General features: G+C 36.6%; 2 protein-coding genes across 2 annotated transcripts; both read left to right on the top strand.

Annotated features, from left to right (window-relative positions):
• The first annotated feature begins 12,904 nt into the window (after nt 1–12,904).
• Nucleotides 12,905–15,284, top strand: LOC113287449. Its single transcript, XM_026536212.1, has 2 exons — nt 12,905–13,523; nt 14,808–15,284. The coding sequence occupies exons 1-2, from the start codon at nt 12,944–12,946 to the stop codon at nt 15,020–15,022; spliced, it is 795 nt and encodes a 264-aa protein (XP_026391997.1). The 5' UTR covers nt 12,905–12,943; the 3' UTR covers nt 15,023–15,284.
• A 570-nt stretch (nt 15,285–15,854) lies between these two features.
• Nucleotides 15,855–18,102, top strand: LOC113290779. The gene is made up of 2 exons (XM_026540365.1): nt 15,855–15,900; nt 17,579–18,102. Exons 1-2 carry the CDS (start codon nt 15,855–15,857, stop codon nt 18,100–18,102), a joined length of 570 nt encoding a protein of 189 aa, XP_026396150.1.
• The last annotated feature ends 7,285 nt before the right edge of the window (nt 18,103–25,387 follow it).

The raw sequence follows: 25,387 nt of genomic DNA, 5'->3' as shown, positions 1-25,387 counted from the left end.
GCCAATGTCTCTCAGAGACATTAATCGGGCGTACAAAGCCTTTTCTTTCTCTCCAGGCCGAGTCCCAACTGACCACACAGAAATACAGATCTGTTAAGAAAATCTTCAGAGAGATTTTGATCCGTCTGCAAAATCTCAGAGAGATTCAAACCTCTCTGCAAAACTCACAAAGAGATTTTTGAGATGTCCGCAAAAATCTCAGAGAGATTCAAATCTCTCTGCAAAACTCACAGAGGGATTTTTGAGCCGTCCGCAAAAATTTCTGAGAGATTCAAAATTTCTCTGCAAAATTCACAGAGAGATTTTTGAGTCGTCCGCAAAAATCTCTGAGAGATTCAAAATCTCTTTGCAAAAATCATATAGAGATTTTTGAGCCGTCCGCAAAAATCTCCGAGAGATTCAAAATCTCTTTGCAAAAATCACAGAGAGATTTTTGAGCCGTCCGCAAAAATATCTGAGAGTTTCAAATCTCTCTGCAAAAGTCACAGAAAGATTTTTGAGCCGTCCGCAAAAATCTCTCTGCAAAAATCACAGAGAGATTTTTGGGCCTTTCACAAAATCTCAAAGAGATCCGAATGTCTCCTCAAAATCTCGGATAGATTCACATGATAGGCACACGCCTTACCTAGTGCTCAAGCCTATTTCTCAGCCTTTCAAATACACTCACGGCTAGTAAATTGAGCCTGAATTATACATGGTTATTCAAAAACATGGATAGGATCTCTTGAGCACCACATGCTCAACAAAGGGACCTATAAACAATAATATGGTTTTCACATGGCATGTGTGACCGGCCATGGAAAGAGGGAGGTCATCTTCATCTCCTCTCGCACTCTCCACACGATTCCTAAGGAATTCTATTCCTTTTCACGTGACTCATCCTAGTCATTCTCATAAATCAGTGAATATCTCTCTATCTTGGCCAACTCGGCTAAAGAGAATATTTCTCTCTCAACACATCATCACAAAGGATGACTCAGATTCACACGTATGGGGGGATATCAATTAATATATTGGTCTGGCGGTCTACGACACGTGTGAGAAATATACGACTTATTTCTCACCACAAAAGAGAATAAAGGCGGTGGAATAATGAGATAAACTCAACCTAGTTTATCCATATTCCTGAAGAGACGGGAGAATTGTTCCGCACGGCACAAAAAGAAATCCTTATCTTCACCGATTTGGGATTAGAAAATTCAGTTATAAATAGGTCATCTATTTTCCAAGCTACGATCATCTTTCACATAACCTCTCAGAGCAATAACTTGTTCTCTGATCTCTCTCTTCATCTGCTTCCCTCCCTAAGACCAATCCTAATCCTTATTTCTTGTGACTGAAGCAGCCTTTTGAACGGCCACTGTGCGTGGTTTAGGCGAACGCTGTTCGTGCTCAACCTCCCGTAACTCATTTTCAGAAACCCTAGAATCCCATCTCTAGCCTCTCACCGATTTTAGGTAACTACAATAACGAAATTGGGAAAACAGTGGACTCTGTTTCACAAGCTGTTGTGCTAGATTAAATGGCCATCAAAGAATAGATGCTCAAAGTAATAGTATGTTATATATCTTTCCAATATATCATCTGGAAATGAAATAAGCTCCTTTCAAAGATTTAAAAATGTTATCCGGGTTCGAAATCCGAAGTCTTTAATTTGATGAAATTTCCCTGATTATCATGGGAGAATACATATCAGTCTTAATAAACCATAGCATATTATTTAAATGTGATCTTAATACATCTCAAGTGTGGCCTTCGTCACGGCAGGAACATATGTCAAATATGAATGGATACCTCAATGAATACCAGATGTTGGCTTTTAATTCAGAGCTTTTTTATTGTGATTAAACAGGCTGGAAATGAAGGATTCAATTGCCTATATTAATGAAAATTGTATGACGAGTCTGTTGGTAGGAAAGAGTTCAACATTAAAAGTGATGTTGACATGGTATAAACAAGGATACACAAAGAGATTAGGTGATAAGACAAGGATACCAAACGAGATGAGACAGTGATAAATGCATAGCCCCTAACTGAATTTGTTTCTGTTTTTCATGTTTGTATAATTTAAATTTATTGTTCGGATGAGCAAAGCTTTGTTTCAGCTACTTTCATATACTACACTTGATTACTAGGCGCCACTTGTTTAATTGATTAAAGTTTTTGAATATTGGTCACATTGCTTATATGTTTGAACTTACATTTTGAATCCCTAAAAAATTCACTAGCTGTAAAGAATAATTTTCTTTATAAAATATCTAAGTCCCTGCAACGCACGGGTGTAAAATCTAGTAAAACTAATAACCGTCAACAACCAAACTAAAAAGAGAAAATTAGGTTAAGGCCCCATCCATGGGTTACCCATAATATGAGGCGCTTAATTAAAAGAAATTTAAATCTAGGCTCCAAATTATTAAAAGACCTTGATATTCTTATGCATATTTTCAAGCCTATAGTTAAAAAAAAAAATTGAGCCCAAAATTATTAAAGTATTGTGTCATGATGTTTCCACCACTTCTGACTACCACAGTCTCCGCCAACCACCTCCGACCACCACCACCAACCACCACTGTCAAATCACCTCCGACCACCACCACCAACCACCACAGTCAAACCACCTCCGACCACCACCACCAACCACCTCAGATCACCACCGCCACCAACCATCTCTGACCACCACTGCCACCAACAAAAACCATCTCCGCCCACCACCGCCGCCCACCGCCGTCGCCACCCAACACCACCAACCACCACCACCGTCGCGAATAACCACCGCCCACCACCACCGCCGACATGTGAATGTGTAAACAGAAGTTACACATGCATATGACATGTGTATCCAAAAGTTACACATCCATATGACATGTGTAATGCAAAGTTACACTTGTATATATATATATATGTGTGTGTGTGTGTGTGTGGACTCACACATGCGTATGGCAAGAAACGGTTACACATGTATACCCAGAAGTTATACATGTGTATGGCATGTGTATCTACAAGTTACACATACATATGCATGTCTAAATTTTTATTTTGAGGATATTGATCCTTATTGGAAACAATTGAGTTGTGATCCCATGCCTGACGAGGACGATGATGTAGAGATTTGGGACACACCTTATGGGAAAAGGTTGTCCGAAATGTATCATGGTATGTTCCGAGCTCAGAAACAAAACTTATGGCACAACATGATGCCAATCCTATATCCTCACACCCAACAAGATATAAAAGAACCGGAAAAAGGGCCACAAAAAGGTAGGCCACCCTCGAAAGAAGCCCGAAAATTGAAAGGCGTTTACGTGGGCATATCGTCATCACAAGTGACCATTGGATGCAAATTCCAATATGTGGGTTTTTAATTGCGGATATCTTCAATTATGTTGTTCATTCTTTTGCGAGGGTTGGAAGTTGTTTCATCTACGCGCCGCCAACAAAACCTTGCCATGAGGATTTTAAAGATAGAAGACTTGTTATTGCATTTGTTCAAGGCTGCTATTATATCGGTCTCAAGCTTAGACCCGGTTTCCCAATACCTCCATTGTGTCCTTTAGCCTTTTGGCCTCTTCTTCAAGAAAATTACTCGATGGATTGGTGTGCAAATTACGCTATGGAGATGGAGCTTTGGAGAAGTTTGCATCCACCGCTTCAGTGCGGACTAATAAGTCTAACGGATGATAAGGATGAAGATGATGATGAAGATGATGAAGAAGATGTTGTAAGGTTAGGATCACCCTAATACTTAATATAATACATTGGGTAGATATATATATTGTTTCTTTTGCATTTTGTTTTCATTGGATACCTAGGATGATATGAGATTATGAATGCGATGTAATGTATCCTAACGCGCATCTTATGAATTGAATATATTTGTTGTTTCTTTAAATTGTTTGTTGGTGCAAAGATTTAAAGAAAGTGAACTACGAGTGTATGGTTCATCTAACCCGTAAAATATATTTCAGCCGATCCTGCCAAGTGTCATGGTTCGACTTAAAGATGGTGATAGTTTTGCGCCGAACTGGCATGATACAGAATTTTCGCAACATACAGAGTAATTTTCGGCTTATTAGAGAATATAACTAATAAGACTATCCTGGATTGGTTTCCCAAGTGTTTTGGTTCGTCTTAAAGATGATGATCGTTGTGCGCCGAATTAGATTCACATTTTCGCAACATACAGAGTAATGTTCGGCTGATTTTTAATATTCTCTAATAAGCCGATCCTGAGTAGATTTCAGAATTATGCGGGTTCGGCTTATTTGATGTATTTCTGCTACTAGCCGAACCTTAAACTAAGATTAAATTACCTAGTTCGTTTGAAATCATAAAACCACCATTACAAAATCACTAACCATTACAAAGTAACCATTACAAGATTCTAATAACCAAAACAAGTTATGAGAAACTTCCTAAGGATGTTGTAGTGAGCTTGGTATTTGAATTTTTTTCCTTCCTATTTTCGCCATTCCTCTAGAGCTCGAACAACAATCTCATCATTTGTTTCACCTTTAAGCCGATATCGATTGACAATTCGAACCGTAGCTATGAAGTCCCCAACTTTCTTTTTAATTGTTTCGATTCGACAAAACAATGATGCCCTATCCCGGTTGTTAGGATTACCTGTTTCATTGGTGAAGGATTCATAAATTGTGACCAAGTAGTACATACTCATTAGACCCTTTACCCGTCGCTCGACACCCTTCTCCGGATAGTACGTTACGTAATGTTGCAAAGAGACAAATCTTCTTCTAGAGTATACTTAGGACTAGAGGTTGCCATTTTGTGCTTTTTTAATGAGATACCATATGTGGGTATATATATGTTTGATGGATTGTACTATTTGTAACGGCTAATTTTTCAAATATTGTTTAAATATATAAGGTTCAGCTTATATGGCGTTCAAATTAGAAGCCGAACCTGACTAAACGTACTAACCCCAACGACTAGTTTTTTTGATTTTGAAAAACATTACAAGGTTCGGCATACACACATTTTCGTTTCAAAGCCGAACCTGTAAATATTTCGACCATCTAGTGTATCTCGGTGCAAAGGTCTCTTATAAATCTCGGAATTCTTATCTTCAGCTATCTGTAACATATTCTGAGCTCGTATCTTCTTCCTCCATGGCGTATAGCCCAAAGGATTTGAATTCTAGCTTCCTAAATAAAAAGGAATGAGAAGTTAGTTTTATAAAAAGAAAACTAAACAACTTTATAATGCAACATTAAGCTTTTGGATTACTCACTTTTTCTTCATTAGTTTCGCAGGGATTTGTTGGAATCTTTAACCTAATTCTGAACGCGTACGATGTTTAGGATTTCCATCTAACCGAAAATGAAATTCTTTTAATTTTTTCCAAAACATCGAATAATGCACATGAGGATGATCACCAAAAATATAATAAGTCCGAATGAAATCTCTAACAAGCAACTTATCATCTTCTACGGTGAATGGTTCCATGAATTAGTATAGAAGGAAAAAATGAGTTAAGCAGACCCAATTCTATGAACAGAATACTGTATATAGAAGAAGCCATAACGGATCTATTTTTTGGGAAAAACAAGAAAAAGCTGTTGTATTTTACAGAAATGAGTGTAATGTTCAGCTCATGTTAACGATTTATTTATCAGCCGAACTTGATGAATTAAGGATTCGGCTGATTCGAGTATAGCCTAATGAGCCGAACAACATGCGCAGAAACTTAAAATTTGTTAAAAGCAATAGGTTCGGCAACTATGAAAATAATAATATGAGCTGAACCAAGTTCCTTTATGTTGTTTCAAAGACCAACAAACATTCGAACCGAACATATAAAACCATTCAAAGATATATTAAAACATACGATTCAAGGTACTTAACCAAACAAATGTATTTAACAAAACATAACAAACTAAGTGTAAGTCACGACTCAAAACAAAGAAAGTGTACTTAACAAAGAAATCCAGACATTCAAGGCAGTTTACACATCTAAACTTATAGTTCACTGACCACGACCTCTTTGCCCTTTAGGACATTCATTTTCTTCGTCCTAACAGCTTGACTTGAGACTTCACCTTCTTGCCGTGGCCTCTTGCTCGCCGGCCTTGTACCAATCCTCTTGTTCCTCCACTGTCATCTTAGTTTTGCAAGAAAGTCTTTTCTTCAAATTTCTCAACAACTCCTTACCCTCCGCAACCTGGTTCTATTTAATATTTAAGAACTTTAATATTTAAGAATTAATAATTAAACAAGTAAAAATTGAAGACATCGCTTACCATTGTTTTATACGCCTTTTGAATGTCAACGGCCTTGGACTTATTTTTGGCAACCTTTGCCTTCTCCCTGTCAGCTACAACTTGGATTTTTCTATTAACAATAAGGGGATGTGAAATTTCATTATACCAATCCATGTAGCCCGGATCAACTTAAGGAGGACCGTCACCCAAAATTCGTAACTGATTCATATTTAACTTGTTGGCTTCCAACCTTCTCCAGTAATCTAAGTTTGGTTCTAGATCATATTTGGGGCACCACGAAGAGGTGGTGCTTTTGGTTCCATTGGAACCCAATGCCAATAACTTGAACTTATCGTTAACCACTGGAGCGTTTGGATAGATCCTAATTGACGTAGTACTCGACGAGGATCATATATTACAAAACCACCAGGATAAAATAAAGGTCTGTAGTACATACCTATCAGCACATGATTATCTTGAACAACATAATCTTCTTGAACATCTCTCAAATATGGGTCAAATACGACGTCACTCCCATCCAAAGAGTCTAAGTTCTCTCTCACGTTAATAAACGCTTGTTTCTTATTTCTTTTCTTGGTTTCCTCAAACTCATATCGATCAGTTGTTGGAGTTGTATTAACCCAACCTTCATTTAATTTGGCCAATTTAAATTTCGGGAAATGGTCATACACCCACACCTACATAAATAATGCAAGAATTCTCAAAATATCCTCCAACAAAGAAACTGAATTCCTATTGATAATCAAGAATTATGGGAATATTCATAAAAAAATATGCTTGGTTTTCCTATAAACTGTAACGGTTCGGCACAAAAGTAAAATTTACATATCCGCTGAACTTTCACAGTACAAGGATCGGCTCGTATTATAGGTTTACTTTTGATCCGAACTTTACACTGAACTACCAATATTTTGTTTTAAAAAAAAAAATTGAACAACAAAGTCAAATTTAATGAAGATAATTACCTGAAGCATAGTGAAATTTCCTCCAATGTTTGTACTTGCCAACCTAGATGCTTGTACGAGTTGATTGAGTAGGTAAGAAAGTGACGCTGTCCCCCAAGCATAACTATTAACATAGTGAACATCCTTGAAAATTTGGAGATATTGAGCACTCACCTTGTTCCCGGAAAGGTCTGAAAAGATATCTCTTCCAAGAGTGTACAACATATATGCTGTTGCAGTTTTCTTCACTAACTCCTCAGTCATCACCAACTTTCCATCTTTAACCCTCTCTGATGTATCTGAAAAATAGATTTTCAACCTCAATAACTTGAACTTCTTGTTTTTATTGTTGGATGCACCTTTATCATCATGGGTAGAAGTGACATCTCTCACAGAACAACAAAACTCTAGTTCGGTTATTGATCTTGGCCAACCTAGAGTTTCCTCCGCCAACTTATACAACTCATCCCAACTCATATTATAAAATGTTGCATCCACGCTTTCGCCGGTGACACTAAGGCCGGTAATCTTATTCGCGCCGTCAGGAGTGATTTTCATCTCGTCAAAGGGGAGATGAAATGTGTAAGTCTCAAGAGCAAATCTCTCGGCAAAGGCGGAAGACGCCACTCTATCACATTCCTGATGACCATATCTAACGGCAGGCCATAAACCAGAGGCTTACACTATAACAATCACCTCAGGAACCTCTTTAAACAAATCCCAATGTGCATCCCTTTGATGTCTCAAAACTCGGACCGCACGACAATGGTCAGGAGTCTCATATATCCTCTTAGCCCAAGACTCTCTGTAACCAATCAACACTTTACCTCCGTAGGCTGGAAGACCGTGTGTGGTAAACCATCCTCTCGTGCATCTATTACATCATCATCATCATCAGGAATGTGAAACCCAATAACACGAGGTGTAGCATCTTGCTTCTCTGGTTGTTGTTGTTGTTCCACTTCAGGTTGATCTTCCACATCTGGTTGATCTTCCAAGTTTTTTCTTTTACCCTTTTGGTTCCTATACATAGTACAAAAACATATATAAGTATATTCCTAATGAATACACATTGTATCCTAAACAATCAAAGTTACATAACGAAGTTCGGCTTAAACTTATTACAGACGAAACAACCGAACCTAACAATTTCAAAGATCGGCGATGACCAAATTACGCCGAACTGTTCTTCAATAAAAGTTCGGCTTCTAATATATTTCACACTATGAGCCGAACGGTTCTCTGTGTTACGAAAAAAACCTAGGTTCTTCTAATTAAACCTAATCTAAAAATACAAGAAAATGCATTTATCAACAAATTAAATGGTTGGGTTTGTAGAAAATACCTTCTAATCCTCATTTCTGGGGTTTCTTCTTCACTTGATTGAACTTCTTTGTCAATTTCAGTTTGAACTCCTTCTAACGGTTTTTGGTCTTCAATTGACGGATTAGAAGAAGATTTTGACCACCTACCAATTGCTTTTTCTTTTCCACGAGCCATTTCTATAGTTGTGTTTAATCGACGATCAAATTTTTATGAATCGACGATTAATTTCGGCGATGAAATATGATTTTAACCGTTTTTCCCCTACTTGCTTCGGCTGGAGAAGAGGAGAGGAATCGAAGAGGTCTTTTGGTGTTTCTTATGCTTTGACCCGAAAGAGAGTTTTTTGCTTTTATATCACCTTAAGGGCAGTTTAGTAATTTACACATTTCTAGAATATTCTGATACTTTCCAAATAGTTCGGCTCTAAAAAAACTTGAAACATAAGCCGAATATGTTTCCTTGAGAATTATCGAGTGCCAGCAGTTTGGTTCGGCTGTATACTAAATTGGAAATTTATGCCGAACTTATTATTAAGAGAACTATTGAATGTCACCAAATTAGTTCGGCTGAGACGCATTAAACACTTATAAGCCGATCTTTTTACTTGGACTATTAAGGTATGTCAGCAATAGGTTCGGCTCATACGTATTACGTACTCATAAGCCGAACCTTTTACTGTAACTTAGATATCACATTGTACTCAAAGCATAACATTTTAGTTAAACATAAAAACATAACATTGTACTTAAACATGGTAACATTGTGCCGAAAACCAAACAAATAACGTTGTTTTCTTGAAGTAAATAACATTGTGTTCAATTCAAACATTACTTAAAAACCAAACAATAAAAACCTAGTGTACTTCCATTTTAACATATTCATTCATTGAGCACGACCACGTTTTCCACCACCACGACCTTTTTTACCACCACTTCCACTCTCACCTTCACCTTTGTTGATTACTCATCCCAACGGTTGTAAAGATATTCTTGATCTTCCACCGCCATCTCTGCATTGCAATCAATTTTCTTCTTCATCCTCTTCAACACGTCTTTACCACCGGCCACCTAATCAAATTTAGTTACAACAAGGTATAAGCAACAATATACAAAAATATTAAAAACAACTTTAAAAGAATTCACTCAATATACCATAGTTCGGTAAGCCTTTGTCACATCTTCAACAATGTCCTTTGAGTTCTTCCTCATCTTCTGCTCCACCTCCTTTTGTTTTTGCTTTCCCCTCTTAGCATCTACCAAAGCTTGACTTTCCCAATTAATGATTAAGAGATGTGAAATTTGGTAATACCAATCTATATAAGCCGAGTCAACTTCACAAGGATCGTCACACAACTCTTCTAAGTTATCCCAACTTAATTTGTTCTCTTCCAATTTATCCCAACAATCAGTGGTAGGATCGGGATCATATTCGGCATTCCATGAACTTTCCGTACTCTTAGTTCCCTTAGAACCCTTGGGAAACAACTTGAACTTTGATTCCTCTAGCACCGGAATCGTTTGGATAAATCCATATTGACGGAGTACTCGGAAGGGATCAAACACTGTAAATCCTTCGGGATAAAACAACGACCCATAGTACATTCCCAATGGCATATCTTCATCCTCAAAAACTTCATAATCTTATTCATCCTTTTTGTATGCTTGAAATACAACCTGTTCAACAGTCAAAAAGTCTAAATTTTCTCTCAAATCTATCAAGATTTCCTTTTTATTCCTCTTTTTATTTTCCTTGAAAATCCATTTGCCCTAAGTAGGAAATGTATCTACCCACTTGTCATCTTCCTTGGCAAATTTCAATTCCGGGAAATGGTCATATATCCATACATACATCAACAATATGAACGAAAAAAACCAAAACTCTTTTATTAGAATCAGTAGAATCGGATCATTGAGGATGGAAACTTTGGGAAACAGTAAAAAGTTCGGCTTATATGGAAAACACAATAACAAGCCGAACCAGATAAGTTTATCAAATATAGTGTTATGATGCTTAGGTTCGGCTTAAACAATTAAATTCGTAAAAGCCGAACCCTAATAAAACTAAGTTCGGCGTAAAACTAAAACCTAATATTGAGCCGAGTTTAGTCATGAAAATAGAACTAAAGTGTGTAAACTTACCTGAATCATGGTGAAATAACCTCCAATATTTGTACTTGTTAACCTAGAGGCAGTTCCAAGTTACTCGAATAGGAAAAAAAGGGTCGTGGTTCCCCAAGAGTACTTTTGGAAGCTTTTCAAATCCCTTAACAATTGAAGGTATTGAGCATTAACCTTGTTCCCACTATTATCGGGAAAAATAATACTTCGTAAAGTATAAAACAAATACGCGGTAGAAGTGCGCCTAGCAGTGACCTCGTCCATAACCATCTCTCCCTTTCAAATTTTCTCTTTTGTGTCTCCAAAATATTTTTTCAAAGCGGTGGACTTGATTTTCTTCAACTTCTTTGTGCTACAATCCACAAACTTCACCTCTTTAGAAGCGCAGGAAAACTCCAATTTTGTCTTGTATTTTCGCCAACCTAGAGTTTCCTCAGCAAGTAAATACAAATCATCCCGAGTCATTTCATAAACCGCTAAGTTCACATTTTTCCCCTTCATTCTAAGACCACTAATCTTCTGCGCTTCATCGGGAGTAATTGACATCTCGCCAAATGGGAGATAAAATGTGTAAGTCTCCGGACAAAATCTCTCACAAAATGCTGAGTTTGTAACTGCATCAAATTCTTCTTGTGCATAGAAAATAACAGGCCATAAACCAGAACCATGTACTAAAGCCACCACCTCAGGAGCCTCTTTGAAAATATCCCAATATGCGGCACTCTGGTGTCCAAATACGCGTACTGCACCTCTGTGATCCGGAGTCTCATAGATTCTCTTCGCCCATGACTCCTTGTAGCCAATCAACACTCTTCCACCATCTTCTGGAAGACCATGGGGCAAACCATCCTCGCGTTCACGTATAACATAATCATCACTAGGAATGTGCTTACCTGTCTGCCTTAATGTATCAGCTTTCTTCTTCCCCTTCTCTTGTTTTTGTTGGGTTTCTTGTTGTGGTTCTTCTTGTGGTTCTTCCTCTTCATCGCCATCATCCTTATCTTCATCACTATCACCCTCTTGTTGTATAGGCAAAGAGAAAGTCGTGCCAATTCCCCTTTTCCCTGCATGCAAGTTCTTAGTGCCACCACATCGAGGTTTGGGAGTTTTTGAATTAGAAGGAGTAGCTTCCATTATTCTCCTTTTAAGCTTGTCTTTGAATTTACCGGATGGGTGCTAAAACAAATGATAAACCTTAATTAGTTTTCCAAAATAAACAATTATGATTCTACTAAACAATGTGATAAGTCACCTATAAATTGACAAGTTTATAGGAAGCTATTAGCCATACACAGAGTCAAGTTCGGCGCATTCGATATTTATCAAAATGAGTTGAACAATGTGTCGAACAGTGTAAGATAGATTATTCAAGTTAGGCTGATTATCATAAAAATATTTATAAGCTGAACATATAGGTTCGACTGATTCGATATTCAAAACACAACATGTTTTTCAGCCGAACTGTTCTTCGTCTGTAGAAAAGAAATTAAGTTCGGCTTCTAAATTTGAGCCCAAAACTACTCTAGAACTACCAAAACCTAGAGGAATCTTCGATTACATGTCATACATCAACGAAATACGAAAAACCAAGCATTGGGTTTGTGGTAAATACCTTTCTATGTGAATCAGGGTCTATTTCTCGCTCTCCAACACCAATCAATCCACTATCCTCTTCATCTCCATCTTTTCCAAAAACCCTAGATTGAGATGCTACAGAAGCAACACCAGGATTCGACACCGTATTTTTAGGGCATCGCTTAACACGAGATGCCATGTATGTGTTTAATCGAGAACTTAATCGAATAAAGAAATTTTCAGAAATTTTGGAGAAGAAGATGAGAAGAAGAGGGAGAGAGAAGTGTTTTTGGTTTTTAAAAATTTAATTTTTTTTTCTTAAATAACGGTTTTTAAATTAATTGGTGGGTTAATTAGTGAATAATGGTTAATTAGTGGGAGGGTAGTTAATTAGGGGATGGGTTAATTAGTGGAAGAGTTTTAGGAATAGATATTAATTAAATGGAAGGGTAGTAATGTAATTTAAACTATGAAAAGGTATTACAGTAACTTAAGCATCACTGCGACACTCCTTAACATCTTGCATTGGATGGTATAATAAGTCTATATGCCGCAAAATTATCTTGTATGCGGCAAACGAGGGTTCTTCTACTAATTCCAGCAAATTTCCATAGGACTTGCCCTAACGTCACGGGCCTCGTGGCAACTTGTCCGTCTGGTATGGAGCAGAAGAAAACCCAAATAGCGGTGCATAGAGTTGCTGATATTATCACTCCCCTCTCCATTAACCGCACAGACCTTAATGGCGAGAAACATTATGCATTCCCTCTTCTCCCCCTCGTCTCTTCTCGTTCCACCTTCCTCCATCCATCCCTCTCTTACTTGTCTTTACAATCACCAGCACCATCGTGTTCATCTCTCATCTCGATTTCAGTCACTTCCTTCCCTTAAATGTTCTTCTGAGTCAAATGAAGGAACAGTCGCAGTTTTAAACATTGAAGACATAGTTGAAAAAGACTGGTCTTTTCTTGATATAGACAACTTAAACTCTCTTGAAGAACAAACTCATAAGTCTAATCGAATAATTTCAGCTGCTGATATTAAAGATACTTCTAGGGTTTTAGTATCAATTGGTACAGAAGATTTCGTTGACAGATTAGTTGAATCTTCACCATGCCAACTTCTGTTAGTTGTTCATGATTCTCTTTTTTCTTTAGCTATGATTAAAGAAAAGTATGATAATGTTAAGTGTTGGCAAGGAGAGATTATTTACGTTCCTGATAAATGGGTTCCATTTGATGTTGTTTTTTTGACTTGTCTTCCTGCTGTGCCTTTTCAACTCAATCAAATCTTTGGAGCTCTTGCTGAACGTTGTTTACCTGGTATTTTCCCAAACTTCTGTGATTTTTAATATTGGGTTCTCTGAACTGCTTTCTTGTTCTCTGAATTGCTTTCTTATCCTATTAATATTATCTTAAAAACCCTGAAAAAATAACCTTAAAACCATAAGTTATTGCTTATGTTTCTAATTACTTTTTATATCCCCGAAAGCAGTCTCCACTTTTCGATTACCGTACCACTTTTTTGTTGTTGTTGTTGGATACTTGGGTTCCCCGGATGCTTCAGCCAACAGCTTGTGTCTATCAGACTCTCTCGGATAGACCAGCTCATGTGTCCTTCACTTACTTGATACTGACAGAACACGTGAACATTGTGGTTGTTCTGGGAAGGCTCTACAAAAGGGTTAGGGAAACTGTAGCTGGAAATTGTTCAGTTGGTATCTTCATTTGTTTGGATGGAGCATCTGCGGCCTTGTAAACATTGAACACGGGTTAGATTTGGTTAATGGTTGTTGGCAACAAAAGATGCGCATTAGGATTGAGTAAAACAAACTTAATTCAATTACATTGTCTGTCTGTTGCTAATTTGGAATGTGTATGCTTCAAATATGATTTTGATTTTAAGAAGTAAAGATGGTAGGATGTCTGAATTTGTTTCAGACTTCATTTGGTGAAGATCATTTGAACCAAGTTCCAACTGTGTCCGTATTAAGTTTGGATGTATACTTCACTTAACTAAATAAGTGAGCCTGTTTTATGGATAACATTTGTTCTGTTAGCTTAGACGTAATACAAAATAAGCTGGTACAAATGTTAATTAAATAATTTTTCTTTGATGGTGGAAAAACCTTACTGTAGATCTTACAATTGTCGAGATCAATCTCTAAGCGCATATGCAATATTCATCTTAATATGCAGTAGAGTTTGTCTTTGAAGCTGAACTCTGCAAACGCCACGGCATGGGCTATGAAAATTTGTCTCCACAATTCCCTTTAAATGGTTACCAATACCAACCATACATGGGATTTTGTGTGAGTCTACAGAAGTTAAAGTCAACAAAGTATCATTGATACTGAAAATTATCCACTTATAAAATACTAATGGCACTGCAAGTTTACAGGCCAAAGCACAAAGCACTTTGTGCAATCTAATTCATTTCATTTAATTTTGCTCACTATTGTTTGGTTCCATTCCATGATCTATTTTTACAAAATGCTGTTACCTAGAAAAGCAAAACAGATGCCATTTTCCTCTACTGACATATGAATTAAGATGAAATTCAAGCTGTGCTGATCGATTGGAATGGGATTATCGTTGTATATGTAGGTGCAAAAGTTATCATCAGCCATACACAAGGGAGGGGAGTCGTGGAGCAGCAAAGAAAAGCATTTCCTGATGTTGTAACCTCAGACTTGCCTGATAAGCCTACATTAGAGAAGGTAGCATCAGATAATTATTTTTACCTAACTGAGTTTTTAGATGAGCCTGGTTTCTACCTTGCGGTTCTGAAATTCTGCGGTAAAGGACTCCCAACTAGATAGTGTGGCAACTGGCAGTTGTGTTGTAAAAAATGAGATTGAGTGAGATGGTACTGCTGTAGTGGATTTCACCCTGAGAAAGGACGGAAAAATGGAGTTGTTTTTGCGTACAACGACATTTTCCATTACTCATTTACTGATTTGTAAAACAGTCTGACCTTCAAGACATGCCTTTATCAGAGTACAAAAAGGTATGGTTGATGTTGTACTTTTTGTGTTTGGGCAATAAATCTCCATTAACTTAAGATAATCCTTGTTTAAGTTATGTTAAGTCGGATTAGTAGTAATCTGCATTAAGTTTTGTTTATGGCATGTTTATGGTTTGATCATGTGCTTAAGTCTTGCTTAAGGTTGATGCTAGATAAGGTTGAACCTAGCATGGCTCTTGTTCTATGAGCTGTCCAATGTAATCAACTCATGATGGAAAGGTTGGAGTGACATGTAACAAGCATGACTATGACTCACTTCTAGCCTCGTATGGTTTTATAAAAAGATAAATCCGTTTTCACCCATCATTAGATAATGTGTCATGAAGATTAAGTGTCTCGTGTGTTCTTTATTTCCTTGTTCTCAACTTGTTTAAGTATGAACTATATGGTGCTGGTTTCATATGTTGTTGAGTATGATAGTACTAGGTTTAGGGTCTGATTTCAGCATGTAGTTAGCTTTATATGATGATTAATACTAAAACATGAAGGTTAAGGAGCTGCAATTCCAACAGTTATATCAGCTCCTCTCAAGTTGCAGCATTCCACAGTGTGTACAAACAAACTGCACCTCGGAAACTTGATTTAAGACTCATCTTTTGTCATCCTCCAAGTCTGAAGTTGCCGAAATGGCAACAATGTTACTATTTCTGTTAGAAAGTAATGGTTGCGTTAGTAAGTTTTTACAATACAGAATTTTGGTCAGCCTTATGTTTTTCCAAATTTGATGTTTTTAATTTTCTGGTGGTTATTATCTTAAAACATCCATGACACCAGTTAACCAATGTATGGATCAAGATACATAGGTGCGATTAGGAATAGTGAGTTATTTAAAGGAAAAAATACTGTTTAGATCAAAAACACGTTAAAATATATCGATTAGTCTATCCCGAGTTAACTAGGTATAATTTACTCCAAAAGTTATTTAAAATATGAAAAATACACAAATAACCTTCCTGAATTACAATTTAGTGTAAATGTTTACGATTTAGTCCAAAGTGACTCACGATGTCAGCAATTTTAAGTAATATAAAAAACAATTAATCTTTCAAACCGTTGTTCCAAAATTCGCAAACTTTATATATTCGGAATGCTCTTTTATCTATAAAAAGAGTATTCATATGACCAAATAATCTTCAACCAAAAAAGAAAAAAAGTTTATGCTGGTGTACAACTATGTACACATGTGTAAAAATCCAGAAAATTCAACATCTATTGTAAATGGGCTAAGTGGATGAGTCACCTGGTTAGACTTATCCTTACTCCATATTGATCTCATGTTATGACTTATGAGATACATTTAACATGCATCTCTATGCATTGTAAGCCCACCTCCTCTTTACTTGGTCAAAGGTAATATTAAGTCAGTTAATATTATCCACTACTATAAACGTCTAATGCATGTATCCGCTATGACTTATGTGGCATTGAAACAAAGTGTTGGAGATAAATTTGAATCACTATACTTGCTGTGTGCTTATCGAATGCATGTTTAAGTGCCGACACCACTAGCATGTGCGTGTTATAAGATGGATCATTTGCAAACACTATATATAGAGACTTGAAGGTGGTAACAGAATGGGTATCCCATTTTTTTATAAAGTTAATAAGAAATCTCTCTAGTTCGCTTATACTCTTTCACTAATACTTGAGATACTAATTAGTAGTTAGTTCTTTATAGCTTAATTAGTAGCTTAATTATCACGTGTTATCAGCACGAGTTAGCTCTACTTTTTTCGAGCTTTGGGTTATTATTGGTTCTAGTAAAATAGGTGCTGCCAAAATTTCCCGGAACGAAAGGTGACTTTAATTACTATATTATTATTATGTCGTCGAATTTAACTAAGCTAGACTTTGCAACTTTAGATATTTCTGGTAACAACTATATTTCATGGGTTCTGGATACGGAGTTACATCTCCAGGCTAGGAATCTTGCACACACAATTAAAGAGGGAAATGCTGCATCCTAGCAGGATAGGTCAATGGCTTTAATTTTTCTTCGTCATCATATCCACGACAGGTTAAGATCATAATATCTGACAGTTAAGGACCCTGAGGTTCTGTGGAGTTGCATGAAAGATAGATATGACCACCTGAAAATGGTTATTCTGCCTAAAGCCAAAAATGACTGGTTGAATTTACGTTTGCAAGATTTTAAATCTGTTTTTGAGTATAATCCTGCTTGTTTAAAATCACTTCACAACTGAAATTGTGCGGTGAAAATGTAACTGATGAACAATTGCTAGAGAAAACTTTTACCACTTTTCACGCCTCGAGTGTTGTCTAGCAGCAACAATATCGAGAGCGTCGTTTTAAAAATACTCAGAGTTGATTTCATGTCTGCTTGTTGCAGAACATAATAATGAGTTATTATTGAGAAATCATGAATCTCGTCCTGTGGGCTCTGTTTGTGTGCCTGAAGCACATGCAACAACGAGTTCTACCAATAATAATGGACGGGGTAATAATAAGGATAAAGGGAAACGTGGTCGTGGTAATAAAAGGAACCTAGACAAGAATTCACGGTTCAAGCCAAACCACCATGAGCGGAAAGATGGCACCCCAAAGAAAGAGCGGAATACAGAGAAAGGAAAAGATTCATCTGACAAGCCTATAAAGAATAAGGAATATGTTTGTTGTCGTTGTGGTGTAACCGGTCATTGGTCACGTACCTGTCGTACTTTCAAGAATCTTGTTAATCTGTATCAAGCACCCCTGAAGCGACCCGCTGTTGATATTGAGACAAATCTTATAGAGACTAATGAAGCTTCTACTAGTTCTCCCCACTTAGACTTTGATTTTCTTACAAAGTCAGAAGAAGGAAAGTGGGATATATCTGATTTTCTTAATAAGTCAGATGATGAAGAACTTAACTAGTTATGTACACTAGTTATGAGTTTGTAAATTTTTTAGTATAGTTGTGTGTATTTAAAGCTGTATTTTGGTTTGTATACCATCTTTTGTATGTAAAATTACATGTTTAATATAAGACATATGTTTTATTAACTCGTTTTTATCCATGTATTATACTTGTTGTGAAGGGTATGGATTCCAGAAGTAATCTATCAAAAATTAATATTGACGGTGAAGATATTTGTTTGGTAGACAGCGGAACGACTAATACAATATTTCACAGTAATAAATATTTTACTGATTTAAAAGGATATAAGGAAAAAGTAAACACTATCTCTAGCTCGACAAATTTAATAGATGGTTCCGGAAGAGCCAATATTATCTTACCAGGAGTTATAGAACTGAATATCGGTGATGCCTTGTATTCTCCGAAACTTTGAGAAATCTGTTAAGTTTCAAAGATATTCGCCGAAATGGATATTATTTAGAAACAATAAGTGAAGATAATGCAGAATACTTATCTATCACATTATCTGACACACGCCAGAAACGTGAGAATCTTGTATCCATCTCTTCTGGGTTGTATCTTATAACAATCAAAGCTATTAAATCTTATAGTGTCATAAACCAGAAGTTTAATGATCCAAAACTGTTCAAGATTTTGCATGACCGACTAGGACACCCAGGATCTACCATGATGGGTAGAATAGTACAGAAATTTCAAGGGCATCCTTTGCAGAACCAGAAGCTTTTGTTAACTACGGATATAAATTGTATTGCTTGCTCTATGGGAAAATTGATCCTCAAACTGTCATTAACAAAAGTTGTTCTTGAATCGCCAACTTTTCTTAAGAGGATCCATGGAGACATATGTGGACCTATCCACCCTTAGTGTGGACCTTTTCAGTATTTTATGTTATACATGTGTATCTTCCTCTCTCCGGGAACTAATGATTCTCAAGACCGATTAAGGATAGAAATGTAATTTGGGAAGGAATACTGATTTTTAGGCAGTATTCTTAGATAAGAAAATATTCCTAAACAAGGTATTATTCATAAATAAGAAAATATATCTAGAAAAGGAATACTTCCTAGACAAGGTAATATACCTAGATAAGGAAATATACCTAGAAAAGGTGTTATTCCTAGATAAGGAAATAGACTCCCAAGAGGTTTTGGAAACCTTTAAATCTATAAATAGAGATGTTTAGCTCATAGCTAAGACATCTAGAGTGTGGTTTGTGATATGGACTCACCTAGATCAAAGAAAGGAGGTTTGTGAGACAAATCACCTAGAAATAAGTTTGTGAGGCAATTAATTATTGTAAAAGAAAACTTAGTAAAACAGTTTAAGGTTATCCACTTTCTAGAGAGATTGTGAGCGTAACAAAGAGAGAATTTTAATAGTTTTCTTGTTCATAATCTAGAGAAGATATTTTCTTCGAATCTGGTTTCTAGTATGTTATTTTTTTAGTTTTCGTCTTTTATTATTCTGAATTCCGCCTCTATAATAATAGTCACCAAGGTACAAAAATCAATACGTATCATTATGGTCCTAATTGACGCATCTGCTAGATGGCCACATGTTCGTCTCTTATCCATAAGAAATGTTGCATTTGCTCGGCTTCTCGCTCAAGTAATTAAGTTGCGTGCACATTTCCCAGATTTTCCTATAAAGTCTATTCGGCTAAATGGAGCTGGTGAATTTACATCACAAACATTTGATGCATATTGCTTGTCTCCTGGTATTGATGTTGAACATCCTTTAGCTCATGTTCATACAAAAAATGATTTAGCTGAATCATTTATTAAACATTTGCAGTTAATAGCTCGACACATGTTAATGAAAACGAAATTGCCCGTTTCTGCATGGGGGCATGCTATTTTACATGCTGCGGCCTTAGTTCGACTTCGGCCCACTGTGAATCATCAATACTCGCCCTTACAACTTGTTTTGGTACATCAACCAGATGTTTCTCATCTGTGTATTTTTGGTTGTTGTGTATATGTGCCTGTTGCACCTCCACAACACACTAAATTTGGCCCACAACGTAGAAAAGGTATGTTGGCTTTGACTAACCATATATTATTAGATATCTTGAGCCTTTAACTGGTGATATATTCACAACCCATTTTGCTGATTGTCATTTTGATGAGACAATTTTCCCACAATTAGGGGAGAACTTAAGACGCAAAAGAACGGAGTAAACTTTCTTGGTACGTACTTACTCTCTCTCATCTTGACCCCCACACAAATCAATCAGAAATTGAAGTGCAAAAGATTACCCATCTTCAGAATATTTCTAATCAAATGCCAGATGCATTTGCTGATACAGCAAGAATAACAAAATCGTACATACCCGCTAAAAATGTCACGGCATGTACTAATGTCCCAGTTGGACAGGTGGTGTCCGTTCGAGCAAATAAGTCATCTAAGGTACGCTTAAAGCGTGGACGTCCCATTGGTTCATTATGCTCCTAGAAAAAGGAAAATCCAACCAGAATCACAAAAGATAGTACCCATAAGGAGACTATAGATAAAGGATCCTCATTTCCAAACTTACTACCTCCAGTCGAGGAAAATGCACCTGAAAGGGAACTGGTACCAGGAAATGAAGAAATTTCCATAAATTTTGCATGCAAGAAATAAATGTGGGATCATAACAAGGTTCTTGTTGATGATAATTTTCGTTTGCGGTAGCTACTGAGATTAATATTGATAAAGATGGCCCTGAGCCACAATCTTTGGAAGAATTTCGTGAAAGACATGATCGGCCAAAATGGAAGGACTCCATTAAAGAAGAATTAGTCTCTCTCACTAACTGCAATGTTCTTGGACCTGCAGTTCAAACACCTAAAAATGTGAACCCAGTTGGTTACAAATGGGTGTTCGTAAGAAAACGTAATGAGAGAAATGAAGTTGTTCGCTATAACGCGAGAATTGTAACACAAGGTTTCTCGCAGAGGCCTGGTATTGACTACGAAGAAACATATTCCCCTGTTACAGATGCTATCACGTTCTGATACTTGATAAGTATGGCAGTCTCTGAAGGACTTGATATGCATTTAATGGATGTGCTTACGGGAAATTGGATACAGATATACATATGAAATCCCAGAAGGATTTACATTTTCTAAAAACAAACCACGCCATATGTATTCACTTAAACTTAACAAAGCTTTATATGGACTAAAGCAATCTGGACGAATGTGGTATAATCGTCTAAGTGAATATTTGATAATTAAGCGATGTGTAATGATCCTATTTGCCCATGTGTCTTTATAAAGAAGACCACAATATGATTTTCTGTCATAGTTGTATACGTTGATGATATCAACTTAGTTGGAACTCCTGAAGAACTCTTAAAGGCAATTTGATAGACACATTTATGTGTCTAATATGTCGTATTGTTAGTGCTCGATTTTGTATTTATTTTGTTATTTTATGTCTTTGTAGGTATTTATAGAGAAATAAGCTCTTGCGGCGAAATTGGCTCGAAAAGTGGTGTTTTACACCCCAGGATAAAGTACTAAAGGCACCCCAGAAAAAGTTGGAAAAACCCCAGAAAAATTACTAAAGGCACCCTATGGGAATGTGTTATTCGGACTCCAGCAACGGATAAGGGGCAACCACTGGATAAGGGGTGTCCTTCTTCTAAAAATTCAAATTTCATTTTTGGCGGGAAAATTTCCTTCTTCACTGGCAGATTTTTGATCGAAGTTTTGAACGTGTTCTAGGGAGATTCAATGGCTGATTTTTGGTAAGAAGGTGTGATATGGTCTAGCAAACACGTTGTGGGCTTTTGGTTCGATCAGAATTAGCTAGAATCGTCTAGGCAATCCACGAGTTGCAAACAGGGAAAACACGTACAGGGAGAAGATATCCACGGGTTCTGGAAAAATTTGTACGTGTTCTGATGATGTGTAATGACTTGAACGACTTGTTGGAGCGTGACAAAGATAAACAGGGATAGTTTTCACGTAATTGACAGCTGCAGATACGTGATCGAGATAAAAAAAGGAAAGAAAAATATATCGTTTACTGCCGAGTAATAGGAGAATATTTGGAGTGATTGAGCAAGATTTTATGAGGCTGTTGGGTATAAAAAGGATTCTCGAGAGTCATAGAAGAGGGTGGAGAGTTTGGGGAAGTTTTGGAGGCTACAGAATGAAGAAATCACGAGTTGCAGAGCTGCCATTTTTCTGCTGCTGCTGCTGATGAAGAACACCAAGAACATAAGACCCACACTGAGCAGTATTATTTTGCTACAAATTTTGTGACACAACGGAAACAGTCTTATTTTGCTACAGTTATTGCGACACAGCGGCAGCAGTCTTAGAGAAACAGTAACGCATATAACTGTTACAAAGGCCCTGTATTATACCTTTTCTCCTTGTAAACACCTTTTTGAGCAATGAAAAATTCCTTTGAGTGTGTTTTCACCATGCGGAGCTAGACCCCATCACTGTATTATACCACAATCTTAACGTGATTGTGGTAAAAGAATTAATTCATTTACCACAATCACGTTACATAATACTACGGTGATATGTATCATTCCCCCTTAGTCAATACTTCATCTCACAATGAAAACCACTCCCCCTTACATGATGATCCGTAAACCATATGTGTATGTAACGTGAACTACAAAATAATTCTCCCCCTTTTTGTAAATATAAATTGGCAAAGGTACGAAAACTAGCGGGATCATAATGAAATTCTCAGAGATACTTCATGACTAAAAAAGAACATATCAACTTTTTTTCGATGATTTCACATAGTCGAAACTAGTGTATTCATCAAGGAGTTTATAAAGACACAAGAAAAATCCTACAATATTCCACAGCCGCACTCCCCACAAAGATTTGGCAATTAAGCACAAGTTCAATTAATAACTCTCCCCCATAAAATGTCATTCCCAAATGAACAACATGAGCAACCTTACTTTTACAAGAAAAGAAGTATTTCTTTGGACGTGATTTGTTAATGTCCAAAATATCATCGATTAAACTAAACACAAGAGAACCTTTATGATTAATTTAACCGGAAATCACTCAACATAGGAAAACTTACGGAGTCATACAGTACTTTCACATAAAAGTGGATAAGGGAAAGATCAATACTGCAGAATTTTCAAAAGTTCATTCTTAACTTTTGAGCATATATGAGATAATCATAGTTCACAGACGTAAACACAACATATCCCATAAAATATTTTTGCAGATAAAACCAATAAAGATTAATACTGCAAAAATCATCTTCAAAATAACTTAGAATTTAAATAAATAAATCTAAAAACATTGCAAGATGAAAATCGCTGGCAATAGCTATGTGTAATCACAATAATTGCTATTCCAAACCCTAGTTATCCTTCTCAAACATAAGAATAAATTCTCACGAGAAGTTTCCTAGATAACAAAACGAAGAGACAAACTTGTAAGAACCAAACTCGTAAAGAACATAAAAGATGATTTTCCCTTAGAAGGTAGAATCAATCTTTTCCGCACGGATTTATACCAAGAATGGCTACCAAAGGTGTATACAAAGATTTTCTTAAAGAAGAAAATACAAAGTCATTAACGACCGTGCATCGTAGTTCACATAAGAGGATTGTGAACGTTCAAGAATCCCAGAGTAACGCGTACTACTGGGACAATGGAGGAAGCAACTTTTCATGATTGTGGTAAATGAATTAATTCTTTTATTGACTTTTTGCATAAATTTAATTGTTTTATGATTTCAATTAATTATTTGTTATTTTGTTAGATGCCGCATGCTTAGTTTTAATTACTTTAGATGCGTCATGCTTTTAACTTACAAATAATATTTTACGAAATCTATTTTTGGCAAAGAACTAGAGTCACAACTTCTTTTGTTTGAGCTATATAGTTTAGAGTTAATGACTGAACCACAACAATATGAAAAGCAGTGGAATCCCGAGTCCCGGTATATCTTCATCCTGTGACAAATTTTGTATATATATTTTTCCTTATTTTCTTTATTAAATCTTAAAACAAATTCTTAACAAATCTGAGTGAACAAATCATCTTACTACAACATCATTCAAAAAAAATACCATCAATATTTGGCGCCGCCGACGCGGATTTGTTTATAATTTTTTTTTATTTGTTCTTTTTTACGTGTTTTGGTACTTTTGTTTGCTTTCAGATTTGGAGCTAAGCTAAAGAAAAAGAGAAGTGCTGAAAAGAAAGGCGAAGCCCAAAAAGGAAAGAAAAGAGAAATCCAAAAGGAGTGAAGAAGAAGATTTTGTAAATAATTTTTATTTTATTTTTTTAGAAACTGTAATTAAGTTTTTTATTATTTTTGTAAAGTTTTATTTTTGGACATTTTTATTTTTGGACATTGGACATTTTTATTTATTATTATTTCTTAAAAAACCCTACGGAATGGTACTTTTAAATAAACTGTGTGCAGAGAAGGACGGCGATTACGATATCGACTCGGCCCCTCTAGTTCGTACATGACATAGGAGTCGTGGCCCGAGTCGACTTCAACGGTTCATCCCCCGTCTGGAACGGAAGGTAAGAATTCTAAACACCCGTGAATCCCCTGTCAGCGGGTTTACTGGATGATTTTGTATGCTTATATGTTGAGGACCTGAAATCGGATTTAATTTTCTAGTAAAGGGCAAGGCCTGGCCAAATCAAGATAAGGACTCGGATTTCATCACCGTTTTCTTCTTTGCCGCCTTAGGAACACGTAACTTACGCGAACCTAAGACTTAAAATTTAGACTAGAACGAGACCGATAGGGTAACGAGCTTAATAGGAAAGTCATTCGAAAAATATTGGTTACTCTTTTAAGCATACTTCGAAGTTCATGATGGTTTCTGTGAGTTGAATGCGTGACTGCGCCGCCTTGTAATGCAGTGAGGCCTTGGGTATCAAAGCTCCACGCAACTTCCCTCGCCTCTATTCAACTTACTTTGACTCGGATTGATTCCAGAAGGGTTTTCTCAAATTGTAACGAATTCCCTTTCGAAGGATTAGAAGCTGGTCTAGAAACAATCTAAGTGGAGCCGTCATGCTTTTTGTTTGCTAGATAAAATAGGCTTGTTGTGGCCGAGTCATCCTTCTTTGTGTTTGTTTAGAATTCCCTTGCAGTTAGGATGTCGAACTGGTATTATAATAGCCAATACAATGAGTATCCGACTGAGCAGCTTAGACATTATCATTTTTATGACCATAGTGTGAATAGTGATTGGGAACGCGAAACCTTTGAAGGTTATGGTCCATACCATTTTGAGCCCAATTACTATCCACATACCCACAGGTCATACGAGCAAAA

The sequence above is a fragment of the Papaver somniferum genome, chromosome 6, assembly GCF_003573695.1.
Source record: "Papaver somniferum cultivar HN1 chromosome 6, ASM357369v1, whole genome shotgun sequence".
NCBI classification, from domain to species: domain Eukaryota; kingdom Viridiplantae; phylum Streptophyta; class Magnoliopsida; order Ranunculales; family Papaveraceae; genus Papaver; species Papaver somniferum.
Note: the sequence above shows the minus strand (reverse complement) of the source record. Positions and strands in the feature narration are given on the sequence as shown.